Source organism: Rousettus aegyptiacus, unplaced genomic scaffold (assembly GCF_014176215.1).
Source record: "Rousettus aegyptiacus isolate mRouAeg1 unplaced genomic scaffold, mRouAeg1.p scaffold_m13_p_14, whole genome shotgun sequence".
Taxonomy (NCBI): Eukaryota; Metazoa; Chordata; class Mammalia; order Chiroptera; family Pteropodidae; genus Rousettus; species Rousettus aegyptiacus.
The window spans coordinates 8,209,464-8,223,057 of NW_023416289.1; the positions used below are offsets into that span (position 1 = coordinate 8,209,464).

Sequence of the window (13,594 nt, forward strand, 5' to 3'; positions counted from 1 at the left end):
TGGGGGGTTGGGAGTTTCTGCAGCGCCTCCACAGGGATGGGCTCAGGTTTTAGCTGCTTGAGATGCTGGGGAGGGTCGCGAAGCCTAGGGAGTCGCTTTGCTGTGCCTGGGTCCCTACTTCAGCCCTACATCCCGGACCTCGGACCTCGAGGCACCTATGAGTGTCACAGAGCTTTGCATGGTGAGACCATGGAAACGGGTTGCTGGCTGGAGCTTCTTAGACATCCTCAGCCGATCTGCTGACCCCAGGACTCGGCTGCAACCACAACCCAACACCCCATAATCAAAATTCAAGAACGGAGCCACCGCCCAGCTCCGGGCAGCTGGTTTCTGACCCTCTCCATTTAACTACCAATGCCTCAAGTCAGACAAAAAAGAAAAAAAAGAAGAAAAAAAAAAAGATTCTCTGGTTTCTTTAACTGTTCTCATACCAGACCTGCTTTTCTCACAGAACGTACTGATAAAAGGACCATTTGATTCAGTTTTCAGATGAACCACACAAAAGGGGCCAAGGAGAACCTTGAAGCCCAAGTCTGTCTCTGAGGTAAGAGCAAGCACCCGGCCCGTGTTCGGATCAGGCTGCGGGGCCACGTGCCACCCGGGCCCCGGACTTGTCTGCATGAGGACACGTGTGTTTCCCACACTCTGGCGTGCCCCCCATTTGCTCACGTCCCTTTGAGGTGGCCCCTCTCGTGCACAATCTGTCTTGGGGGGCTGGGCAGGGCAGGGACTCTTGACAACACACCCAGATAACTCTGGCCCTTCGTCCCCCGCCGCCACCTCGGTGGCCCTTGCCTGGTTTACATTCATACTTGTGTGATCATGTGATTGCTCTCTGGCGCCTCCACCACACTGCCGGGTCTATAGCTCTTCTTTGGCTGTGTGTCACCGCCTAGCACACCACTTGGCACACAGTAGGCACTTTATAGATATGTGTTAACAAATGCATTCACTTAAAAAGTGCAGAGTCTGTGTGGTCCTGAAACTACTCAATGCTAGAGCTGCATGAATGCATAGATCTTTAAGGAGTTCATCGCCATCAGAAAAAATACAGAGGATCGGTTAGAAGATTCATGGTAAACCCTAGAATGGAATATTATGCAGCAGTTTAAATGAATGAGGTCATTCTATCTATATTGACGTGCATGAAGAAACCATCAAGAGTGACTGTTGAGGGAAACAGCTAGCCACAGAATAATATGCAAAAGTAAATAACAAAAATTGTATAAATATAATTCATTGAAAAAATAAACACCAGACTCTTAATAGTGGATTTCTCAAAGATATAGGAAATATTCAGTTTCTAGATATTACATCTCTGCCTGCGTGAATTCTTTACTCCATATGTTGTAAAGCTTATCAGGTTTAGTGGTTCAGATCCCAGCTTGCTTTGTGCCCAGTAGCAAGATATTTTACCCCTCTGAGCATTCATCACTGCATCCACGAAACTCAGATAAAACAGTAACTGTGTCTTAAGATTATTATGAGGACTGATGTGAGATACATAATACACAGCACAGCACCTGGCCCGAAGTCAGTGTTCAATAAACTATTACTATTACCGCTATCGTTACGCATTACTTCTATGATCGAAGAACCCAAGCTTCGGCGAAGCCCTCTGTCTAGCTTTGGATCCTCGCTTTAAATGAAGAAATGCAAGTATTGCCCCACGGAGTCACACGCCCGAGCAGGAATAAACAGCCACCCTAAAACCTGCCTGTCTTCCTAACAGCTTCTCAGAGAAGGCCTCACATTTCCCACTTTAACACCTCAGCCAGCCAGGGTGTGGCTGAAAAGCTTCTGCCGTCTGTGAGATTTCCCCCAAGATAATTAATAAAGCAAATTGCTCCATCCACGCAGGCCCACAGGCAGATGTGCAACGAGGAGCTTAGCAAAGAGGCACAAGGCAGGTCCCGAGATCTCCATCGGTGCTTCCTTCCCCAGAGGAGCCTGTCGGGGACCCAGTTGCTGGAGCTCGGAGGGCCAAGGCACACCTGCCTGGCTGGACCCTTCATGTTTCTTAAGGTCCCACGCCACTTACCTGTACACTCAGGTAGAGCCTGCGGGGGCTCCCGGGGCCAGTGCAGTCCACGCTGAGGGCTCGGCACTGAGCTAGGGCTGGGTGGGCTGATATTCGGGCACCAGAGTCTTCGTCACCACCGGCCGGGGTATCTTTTCCACGCCCTGTCCCAAGACAGAAAAGATACATGAGATGTTTGGACCCCTGGGCAGGGCCGCAGCTGAGCGTGGCTTGCACACACTCCAGCCAACCCAGGCCCAGCCAGGAGGGACGCACATGCTCTCACACGCCTGCTAACACAGAGGGAGGGCCTGGCACTGGGCAGGGGCCATAGGCCTTTCTCACCAAAAGCTGCCCCTAGATGCTCTATAGGAGGGCACCCAAGTCCCTCTGGGGGCTCCCCTCCCTCCACAGTGGCTTTAGGGGCAGGCACTTGCTCCTGAGGGTCCTCTGCAGAGAGCAGCAGAAGGGAGCAGTGCCAACCTGGCCACAATAATCCCCAGAGGAGGTGCACCCCCGGGCTGAGGCTTTATTCCCTGGGCTGCCTCTAGGTGGCAATTTCTCCACTGCCTTCACTAAGAACCACTGCCAACCCCAAGCTGGGTGGCCTGGTCTGAACTGCCTTCCAAAGCATATTCAGGATCAGCTAAGGTGGGTCCCCTCCTGCCTCTGACACATTACCTCCCTCAGCAGACCGGGGCGAGGGCTGACCGTGGCACCGACACCCCATCCACCCCACTTCAACCCTCCAGCACAGCCTGCAGGGCCAGATGGGGCAGGGTCGGGGGAGGGCTCGCCTTGCAGGGGCAGATGGCAGAGCCGCCACCTTGGGGTGTGATGACAGGATGAGCGCCAGCCAGGGGCCAAGTGCTTCCCAGGCCCTAAGTGCCCTTCTTGAGCCTCAGTTTCCTTGTCAATAAAATAGGGATAAGGAACTAAATCACAGTCCTGCAGTAAGGACGAAACGGGTGACACACATAAGGAGTTCACGCGGTGCCAGGTGAGGGCCGAGGGGCCCAGGGGCAACCAGGTCGGCCGAGTCCCAATGCAGGGGCGGGCACTACGCGTAGCATTTCACGCCCAGGATTTCATCTGGCCTTTGCCTTAAATTTTAAAAGTGGATGGAAGTCTGTTTGGTCAGATAATCCTCGTTTGATACACCTACAGGTGCACACGCGCGTGCACACGGGCATCGTCTCCTTCCGCTGCGCTGTATCGCTCTCCACGGAAGTGCGTTTTACAAATCGAAGACAGGACCCTCCACCAGCAACAGGATCGCGACTCGCTGTCCTGCGATGCTTGCGTGGCTGCGGTGGTCGTGGTCGGGAACCGGCAGTGTCTCCACGGTATGCGGTCGATTTTTATGTTCTTGTTTATAGTTTTCTGTGTTTTTGAGCTTGGTTTTTGCTTTTTAGTTTTTCAAGCGGACATGTTTTTGTTTTTGGCTGCTTGCTTTCTTTGTTCTTTTTCTTTCTTTCCTTTTTTTTTTTAACCAGAAAAGCAATCCTTGTTCATATTCCATTTGTAATCCTTACAACCTTGTCGGGTAGAGACCATCTTCAGCCCCTTCCGGACAACCGAAGCCATCTGACCCCAAAGCCCAAGCTTTTCCTGGAGGCCCCCAGGGTCATCCCAGCCGCAATGACCCCTGCAGAGAGACCTTGGAGGGCATCGCTCTGGCTGCCACTGACAGTACGAATGTGGTAGGAGAGAGGAAACCTAACAGGATTTTGCTGTGTGCCCTCTCTGGGCCTCAGTTTCCCCTTCTGTACTTTGAGGGGCTTGGACCTGATGGCCTAGAGGGATTCTGCCAGCTCAAACAGGCTAGTAATCTAAACCCTTTACCCCGTAGGTCAAGAGCAACAGACAGCCAACACCTGAAAGCATCAGGTCGGAAGATGCCTCTCTCCCCTGACGGACACTTCCAGGATGACCTGTCCAAGCGGAACTTGGAAGAAGGTCAAGGGCAGCTCCCCAGACAATGCAGCCCCCACCCAGAATCAGAGCTGCTGCCTACTTCTTGAACTTGGAGGCACCGGGGGATATGACCCAGAAAGGAGAGCTGGTGTGTTGACAGCTTCCCCGGGGGCACCGCGGTGGCCCAGACGCGGGGACTCCTGCACTGCCCACCTGCTGTCCCGGACCCCAGCAGAAGCCACCCTGGATGGCATCTAAAACAGAGCGCACAGCACCCAAACCCCACCCGGCCAGGATCCAGAGCGACTTCATCCACTCCTCCCGCCACCGGCGGGCGGGATCAAGTGTCAGCGCGCGCAGGACGCCAGGCAGCCACTTCGCCTACCTTGTTTACCAGCCTCGGGCAGGAACCGGAGGGAGAAGCAGAGGGAAAGCCCGAGCACTCCGCCAAGCGCGGGCGCACCGGGGCGACCGCGACCCGGCCGGGCTGGGACCGCGTGCCTGGTGGCGGCGTTCTCTCTGCTCTAGGGACTGAGTACAACTCAGCGTCTGCGACTTCCCTCCGTACAGACAGCGCAGCGCAGCAGCCCCAGCGAGATTGACGCCCTGACTCCACGCCCGGCTTGCCGGCTGCTGCCGGACCCTGTAATTTACCTGACAGCTCTGACTGAGCCTAGGAACTTGCGAGAACCCTCGCTCTCATCTCTAGTATCAGGAGGAAGGAAGGGAAATAAAGAGGCATTTTAAAAATGCGGACTCACCAGTTCTCAACCTCCCCGGGCCGGTGTGTGGGAAAGGGCGGGAGGCCGGGCTGGCGGGGGCGGGGCGAGCCATCCCGGGCTCCGGCTCCGGCTCTGGGGCCCGGCCCACTCTCCAAAGGCCGCGCAGCGAGGGCGTGGCTCCCAGGTTCCAGGTCCGGCGAGACTGGACCATGGCCCGGGGCTCAGCAGCCTCCTCTGGGCGCCCGGCAGCCTGAGGGGAGAGCAAGGGAACAGAATGAAGACCCCCTGGCCAGCACGGGAGCAGGTGGGAGCCTTTTAGAGGGTTTGGGCCAAGTCGAATGTCCCCCAAGGACCCCTGGGGGGCTCACGGGAAGAAATGGGGCCTGCCACCATTTGGGGGTGTTTGTCGCTAAGTAGGGAGGCTCAGAAGTAGGCAAGGAGCCCATCTGATGTGTCTGCAACAGGATGTGGAAACCCCACATCTCAGCCCCTCCACTTAAGAGCCTGGCAGCTTAAAGACACACCAGGTCACGACCCCACATGAAGGAAGTGCCGGTCAATACCTGCCCCTGCCATAAATCTAATCCGAGGAGGCTCTGACTGGCCAGGGACAAGTTAGATATACATATCAAATTCTCTTAAAGTCAGCTCATTCGCATATTCAAACTAGACTTCACTCCAGCCTTAGGATCTGCATCTGTGGGCAACAGGCTAGGAACTGAGATACAAAGATTCATTCATTCTTCATTTGATAGTTATTTATCCAGTGCTTGCTAGGTGCCAAACACTTGCCAGGGGAACTCTTTGATCGGGAGAAACATGGCCTCAAAGCTCCCTGTAAGGAGGGAGGTAAATACTTCAACAAACCTTCACAGTCATTACAGCCTGCAGGGAGGCCCCGGGAGCTGTGGGAGAATAGGGGTGGGATGGGGTGGGGTCGGGTGGGGAGCACTAGCCCTGGTCTAGATGGAAAGCCCACAGATGCCTTATAAACTGAACAAATGAACAGCACAGACTTCCAGCATTCAGTACACTAGTCTTTATTGAGCACCTATTGTGTACAAAGCTGCCTTGAGGGCATTTAAGGTGAACAAGCTGTTCTCTCAGACTGGGACAGTGATGCCATTTACAGAAGCCAAGTCAGGTTGGAGAGGCAGTGTGGAGTTTGCTTTAGGTTTTAAAATGGAGTTGGAGGCACCCAAGGACTTCCTAATGGTGCTACCTGAGCTGAAGACCACTTCCTCCATCCCTCACTGCACCGACTCCTTTCTGCCAGACATCTATTTGAACAATGTCCATCTCCCCTGACACTCTGTGGTCCCCAGGGTGGAGCTCATAGAATGTTCATCTTTGCAGCTCCCCCAGCTACATCCACACCAAATGCCCAGCAACGGCTTGTTGGTTAAATGCCCTGAAACGAACACATGCCAGGGCTCGAACTGAAACTCGGAAGAGAGCGGGGCTGGAGATGGAGGCTCAGAGCTGGGAGGCCACAATTTCACAGGCAGGATACAGTCACCGAAGGTCACGCAAGATGAAAGGCCACCAGGGAGGACGGCTCACTCCTGGAGGGCAGGGAAGTTGAAGAGGAAGGTAGCAGAAGCACCAGGTAGGTGCAGCGTCCGCAGAGGTGACCAGTAAGTGAACCATGCCACAGGGAGGTCAAACTGGAAGAATGTCTGTGGAGCAAGGCAGAGGAGAAACCAAGGGATTGGCGGGGGGCTGCAGGAAGCCGCCACTTCCTTCTCTTTGGGGAAGTTTGGCTAGGGTGGGAAAGAGAGGCTGAATCGAGAGGATGTGGTATTTAGGAGAGACCGGAGCATGCTGGGTCAACAGAGGGACAGGGATGATTGAAGCTTCAAGTCGAAAGAAGTAAGAATGCAGGGACAGGTGGCCAGAAGATCTGGTGACCAATGTACACAGAGCCCTGGAAGAATGCCAGGCTCCTGTCTAGAGACTCATGGTCTCTGCCTTCCTTGACTGAAGAAGACAATTTGGAGGAGGAGGCTCCTGGGTGTAGTCTCACTGGGACGGGGGCAGGGCTGTGGGCCAAAGGATGGGGTAGAGGCTAATCCAAGTTTGTGGGCTGGCTCCCCCGAGGAACCAAAGACGGGCCACTGTGGAGTGGAAGGAACCAGGAGGAGCAGCCAGATGCCCGCTTCCCCAGGCTGCTGGGCACCGAGCTGGGCACATGATCAACCCCAATGACCAGCTGCCCGATGAGCAAAGACAGAGAGAGATGGACTCCACCTGCATGTCGAACAGGGCATTAAAGGTCAATTCCAGGGTTGAGGGAAAAATCTTTTAAGGAGATCAGCTAAGTCTGAGGGGCAGGGACAGGAAGAGAAAATATTTCTGTGGCTTTCTGGAAAGGAAGTCAGGGAAGCAGCCGGGAAGTTAACAGGAAGAAAGAGGAAGGGTGTGTGCAAGATCCTGAAGCAGAAAAGCAGCTGAATTTAGCAGAGGGGAGCATGAAGGTCAAAAGTATCAAGGACTCGAATAGGTCCAGGCTGGGGCTGCTACCGACCTAGGACTATGGGACGGGGCAATGGGGAGTGGCTGTGACCAAAAGCTGGTTCAGAACCCAGCTCTGCCACTTACTACGTGTGTGACCTGAGAGAATTACTTTGCACTTCACTATCTGCATCTGAAAATGAGGAGAACTGTACTTTATGGGGTTGGTATACGGATTAGATAATGTGTATACAAAGTGTTCAGAACAATACTGCTATATACTGAGAACTGAAAATTTTTATTTCTTCCGTGATCACTCACCTGCAAGGGGGTGAGTGAATGCAGAGGGGCTAGCTGTGGGAAAGGGACATTGCCTCTTGGGGTTCAGGCCATGGTGGTAGAGCTGCAGCCCTGTACCCCCAGACCAGGGATATTGCAATGATTGAGGGACAGACTCAAAAACTGCCCAGAGACAGCTTGCTGGCGAGGGCTTAGTTTTCCTGGGAGATCGGGGAGAAGAAGGTCAGGGAGCTGGACAGGAACTGGGACCTCCCCTACACACGGTCACACGTCCTGGGTTTTCCAGGACCACCCAGAGTTGAAAACCTCTGCTCCCTAGTGCCCATAAGGACTGCAGGCCTCATTACCCTGTGTCCCTGAAGTCCAGTCATTGCAAACATAGGGCCCCATTCTGAGGCTGCATTCCTTGCAAATGACTCTCCCGGGCCAAGGAGATGGCTACTTTATCAAGGGCATGGGGGACACGCCTGGGAAAGGAGAGGTGCTCGCCCTGCCTCAAATGCAGAAAGAGTGGGGAGGGAAATGTCAAAGGCCAGGGGTGGCCACTACCCACCACCTTGAGACATCTGTGTTGGGGGTTGGGGGAATACTTGAGTATTTAAACACAGCTCCCTCTCTAAAATCTTAAATCTCCCAGGACCAGGCCCTTCGCTGCACCAGAGTTCTGCTCTAACTCAGAACAGGGGGTTGAAGGAGGTGGTTTCTGGCTCGTCTTCCCTGCTGGGACCTCGCCCTCCCGCCCACCCCCCAAGGCTGCCGCTGTCAATCGCTCAGTTACCCTGCTGCCCAAGAACGCACCGGGCCGGGGCTCTCCTTCCTAACCTCGGGGCTGGCGCACCGCACCCCCAGCCCTACGAGGGGGAATGGGGAACAGCCCAGGGGCCCTACGTGGTGGGAGGGCCTGAACCTGCAGCCTTCAAGGGAGCCCCGGCTGTGCGGGGGACCTCCGCAAAGGGAAGGGGCGGCGCTGACGAACACGCGGTTCCCCGGGAGGGTCAGGCTTTCCCGGCCAATGAAATCGGAACGGGGGTCCCGAGGCTGCTCCGAGCCTAGCGGACGTGCCGCCCCATGCCCAGCTCTGGACAAGGTCCTCGGCTCCGGCCGGAGCGCGCAGGGGCCGGCAGGGGGACCGCGCAAGGCCGGCTCTCCGGAGCCGCGCCCTCCCCGCGCCCCACTGCGGGTGCGGGCAGGGGGTCCCGCGGGCAGGGTGGGCCCGGACGCGGCGCCCCGAGCAGAGGCCGGACGGACCCTGAGCGCCCAGGCCGCCCCCAGCCCGCCCCGGCCCCGGACTCACCGGCCCGGCGGAGGCAGGATCCCGGCGTCGCTGCAGCGCCGGGGGCTCGGCGGGCCCGGCCAGCCAGCGGGAGGCAGCTCCACGCCGCCGCCTCCGAGGCCCGCCCCGCTCCGCCCCTCCCGCACACTTTCCACAGGAAATGATTAACTCGGGCCGCGGCGTGTTCCCATGGCAACCGGCTCCGGCGGAGCGCGCGCACGCGCGCACTCACGCGCTCACGCTCACGCGCGGGGCCGCCCACTCCTCGGACGCCCGCACTCAGCCCAGACGGCACCCAGGGGGCCCCAGCGCCCTTCGACCCGCGCACGTGCGCGCTCGCCCACTGGCGCACACGCGTGTCACCCGTGATGATGCTTCGTGCATGGGCTCGCACACACGAGTGCACACGTCCCCCACACAGGCTCTAATTAGTGCACAGACACGTTCCCACACTAGTTCTTACATACATACGTTTCCGCGTGAGCTTACTCTCTACCACGCACATCCTCCGACCCTAGTACGAAACTTTCGCACACAGTAGTTAGTACTCGCATACCCTTACATGTGCCTCCTTGCTGTTCCTTGCACACTCAAGCTCTAGGACGCACGTTCTCTCCACATCGAGCCCACGCGTTCACATGTGCTCAGACGCGGTCTAGCTCGTGCGTGTCTACGTTTTCTCACTCCCGCCCACCGCACACACGCACTGCCAGCATCGTACACGCGCAGGCCTTCCCACAGACACGTCACACATCCCTCAGTACACGTGTACACTTCCCCACGCGCACCGTCTCTCACATCCTCTCGGCTGGTCTCACACCCTAGCATACCTGTCCTTTTAAACCCCGGCACACACTTTGACGCGTGCTCTCACACCTTCTCCTCAGCGTGCACACAGATGCCCTTTTACACGCTTTCACACACATTCCAGCAGGAATGCAGAGGCCGGGCTGCCTCCCCAGCCACAGCACCCCCACGTTCTCACCTACCCCCAGGCAAATTAATTTCTCCCAGAGCTGCTTGGGATTTTTTTAAGGTAAAATATTCCCTTAAGCACCAGTGAAAACACGCAGCTTGGTGGGCAGCAGCTCCTAGAGTAGCCCCCGAAGGCCTTTGTCATAGATGCCCTGGGGGAGGCCAGGGAGCCACCAGCCAAGGATAGACAGCTGACCCGGAGGAGCCACTCTGTTCTTTGTCTCCCAAACAGAGGCGGCATTTTACTCCAGAGTCAGCAGCAAGAGCCCCGCTCCAGGGTGCGGAAGGAAGAGAAAAAAGGCTCAGAAGCCAGCCCAGTGCAGGCCGATGGTTCTGCAGATAATCTGAGGAAGGTGGGCACTCTGCCCCGTCCTGCTTGGCTCAAGAGGAGTAAGGAGGGCACCGAAGGGGGTCATGTAGCTCCAGGCGGTTCTGGGCCAGTAGTCGAGAATCCCAACCAGACTGAGCCAAGGTTCTGGGCCTCAGATTATTCTGGATGCAGGCCAGGACACTCACAGTCCCCCAACTGGAAGTGGACTAGGGTGTGTTTTATTCTCTAACAGAGAGCAAAGCCCATAGAGGATAAATGTCACTCTCCTGGAATGATTTCCTGGAGAGTTAGAGGTTTCCAGCTAAGGATCCAATGGGAGGGGAGGCCATAATTTGAGAGTTACCTTCTCTGAATCCTCCTGTCTGCCCTCCAGGAAGCAGTGGTCAAGGGGACTGCAGGATTGGTTGAGGGTGAAATTTCTCTAGACTGATGTCCCTTTGTGAGAGTCCCTGTTATTTGATTGGGGGCAGGGTGGTGTCTGCCTTGAAAGGCCTGGTAGAAAATCGGAAGCCACGTCTGACTTGCTCACTGACACTAACTGCAGGCTCCTTCCAACGAAGCCAAAGCCAGGTTTTTAAATTAATAATAACATTTATTGTACTTTTTCTCTGATTACAAAAGTAATAGATGTGCATTGTTACCATAATCCCACCCACTACAGATACGTGCTGCCAACATTTTAGGACAGTTTTTTTTTTCTATGTACATAATAGCTACCATTTATTCCAAGTTAACAGGGTGCCAGGCACTGCGCTAAGCTCTTTGTAAACAAGATCCCATTTAACCTTAAACACCCTAAGAGATGGGCATTATCATATCCGCATTTTTCAGGAGAGGAAACAGCCTCTGAAAGTTCATTCACAAACCCAGTCAGTGCGAGACAGAGCTGAAACAGGAACTCAGTAGGTATGCATGTAAATATACACGTACACAAACATACAGCACGATCATATGTATATAGGTGCAAGAATTTATTAAGATTAAAACACCAGTGAAGAAAAAAAAGAAATTGAGGCATTAGGAGGAGGCATTTTCAGAATTCTAGCAAAACCCAGACTTGAAATGTAAAAAAAATTGTTTCCTGATTGTTAGAATTTAGTTTAAGAATGCACAATGTCCCCAGCAACTACAGACCAATGACTTCAAGGTCATTTCTATCTTAGAAACTTCACTGATGGCTTGATGTGGAGGCTGCCAACTGTCCCCTGGCCACAGGGAATGTGGGAGATTTGCCAGGTAGCCAAGGGCCCGAAAGTTTTTCTACCTAGAGGAAGCAAAAAGCCAGATTTTGTTTGATCTGATTCTCATAGTACCCCAGAGTAAAGCGCACGTAAGACTTACCGATTTTCCAGTTTTAGAGATGTCACTTGAGAGTCGGTCACCTCTCGGCCTTTGCTATGTTGTTCTCCCTGCCTGCGAGTCCTCTGGCCTTCACCCCGCTCCTACCTGCCTCCCCCCACCTTTATCCCACTGACCTCTGCTTGTTTTTCAAGTCTCTCAAGAACAGAGGTCACCTTCCTTGACCCTCCCAGGCTCTGTAGTCCCCCAACTGCTCGGCTCTCTGCAGTCCCCTCCCCACTGGACGCAGTGACCTCTCCTGCCTACACCATGTGCTCCTTGAGGGTGGGGCCCTTATTGACTGGATCACAGGGACAGATTCAGCAGTGCCTTGGATCACATATCTTTTCAAATAGATCAGGTATTATTCAGAGGGGGAAGAACAGGTTACATTAAGCATATCTAAACAGATGCCCCCCCACCCTGTGTAAATTAATGATAATTCTTATCAAAAGGAAGTAAGAGAGGGATCCTTAAGCAATTATTTTAATGTGGTCAGTTGTGTAAAGTGTGTGTCCTTGCAGGATTTGGGGTAATAAACAGTTTCTTGAAGTTGGAGAACAACATTCTGGACTTAAGAGTCACGTATTAAGTAATCCTGACTCAATTAAATCTTCCATTACCCTTGAAATAGTCTGTGATGGACAGCGGAGAAAGAGCTGGGGAGGATCTCGTGGAGGGGGCAGGGCTCTGCACCCCCACCCTTCAAGCATGAGTTTAACCCCCAGCCACAGAACGGGACACTCAGCCTCTGAGCATGGTGGGTGGGCCGGCTCTAGACTCACACATGCTAGTTCTCAGGAAGCCACACTCCTCAGGGGACATGAAGTGTGGGGTCTTGGACAGCCCTTGGCTGGACTACAAGTTCCTGTCACTCTCTGCTGCTGCAGACTTAGCTCCTACAGGCACTAGGTGCTCAATAGACATTTGAACAAATGGAAACTGTCTCTCCCTTCTCCCCTTCCAGCTACCTCTCTGCCCTTCCCCTTCCTGCCCAAGGGTGCCTGCTTTCTAAAAGCTGTGTGGACAGGGGAAAATGTCGTCCCATTTCCAAAGGTCTCTGCAGGGAACCAAGACAACCCTCCCCACAGTAAAACCACCTCGCTTTCAAATCTCCGGACAGTGACTCCTTTCTTCGTTTGCCAGGGAGATTAGACTCTGGTGGTGCTTCCCTGTTCTCAGGTAAGGGGAAGCTAAAACCTCTTTCCATCGGAGAAAGAATTTGGCAGAGATAACCCTCTCCTAGCACTCCAGGGTGGAAAGCAAACAGGGATTTTTTTCCCCCTTTATCATTTCCCTGTAGTCTAAAAAAAATGAGAGGAATGCAAACACAGGAGATAGCTAGGTGATAAAAAGATTTGGCGAGAATGGCTGGGGGAGATAACCCTGCCCCCACCCCTCCCTCTCTGAGTCTGCTCATCCCAAAACCCATCTAGAAGCCTCCTGGGCTCCAGTGCCCGATTTCTCCTAGCTTCACTTCTTGCTCCTAAATCATTCTCTCTCCACGGCGAAGCCAAGGCATGCATTATTAACTCGTTCCCACTTCTTTTCAACTTCCCCCATTCATTTCTGCCCATCTGCTGCAAATTCTAGGTGTCTGGGTTTTTGTTTTTAGTTTTAACCTTCATTTTTTTTTCCTGTGCAAATGTAGTAGAAACCGAGAGAGAAAAAAAGCCCCCAATGCGACCACCCTTATTGTCATTGGCCCAGATTTCGGTTTTGGTACTTGACTTTGAGCAGACATCATTTCTTTGTTAAGAAAAGACAGTATGAAGTGATGGTTAAAACTGGGTTTGGGGGGTCAGGTAGTCTTGAGTTTGAACCCCGCCTCAGTCCCTTCCTCCGTGACTCAGTTTCCTCCTGCGACCACAGAAAATAGCGCTATAACCTGCCCCATTGGGTTATCGTGAAAACTGAATAATAAGACCAAACACGTAACACTCACAGCCCCGTATCTGGCACACGGTTGGCGTCCCACAAACACTAGCCTCCCTTACGGCGGGAGACAGAGAGTACGTACAATTTTCTCTGCAGTCTCTTCTCACTTAAAATCATGTAATAAGCATTTTCCAAGTTGCTTCTTTCTACGAAGGCCTGGTCTTTTCTGAACTTCAGGGCCTGGACCGAGGACAAGATCCAGGTCCCGTTTGGCATCGGGGTCCCAGTGACTGCGGACACACTCAGCGCTCCGTAAAAATGACCGAAAAGAATAATCGTTTTGAATGGCTGCATAATATTCCGCCGAGTGTCTCCGCCCCGGTCAC

The 13,594-nt window shown here is 53.9% G+C and overlaps 1 protein-coding gene across 6 annotated transcripts in view; it reads right to left on the minus strand.

Moving 5' to 3' along the window:
• KIFC3 (kinesin family member C3) overlaps positions 1 to 8,804 on the minus strand; it is a 34,495-nt gene extending 25,691 nt beyond the window's left edge. For 3 of the 6 annotated variants that reach the window (XM_036231313.1, XM_036231311.1, XM_036231312.1), the window contains exons 1-3: positions 8,708 to 8,804; positions 4,699 to 4,909; positions 2,042 to 2,184 (exon numbers count right to left, since the gene is read on the minus strand). In XM_036231313.1, coding sequence (XP_036087206.1) covers positions 2,042 to 2,184; positions 4,699 to 4,870 — 315 coding nt within the window. In that variant the 5' untranslated portion in view covers positions 4,871 to 4,909; positions 8,708 to 8,804. Of the gene's footprint in view, positions 1 to 2,041; positions 2,185 to 2,817; positions 2,916 to 4,322; positions 4,650 to 4,698; positions 4,928 to 8,707 lie in introns of those variants that run through there. The other 3 variants (XM_016151292.2, XM_016151299.2, XM_016151309.2) reach the window with 3 other exon arrangements.
• Between the last annotated feature and the right edge of the window lie 4,790 nt (positions 8,805 to 13,594).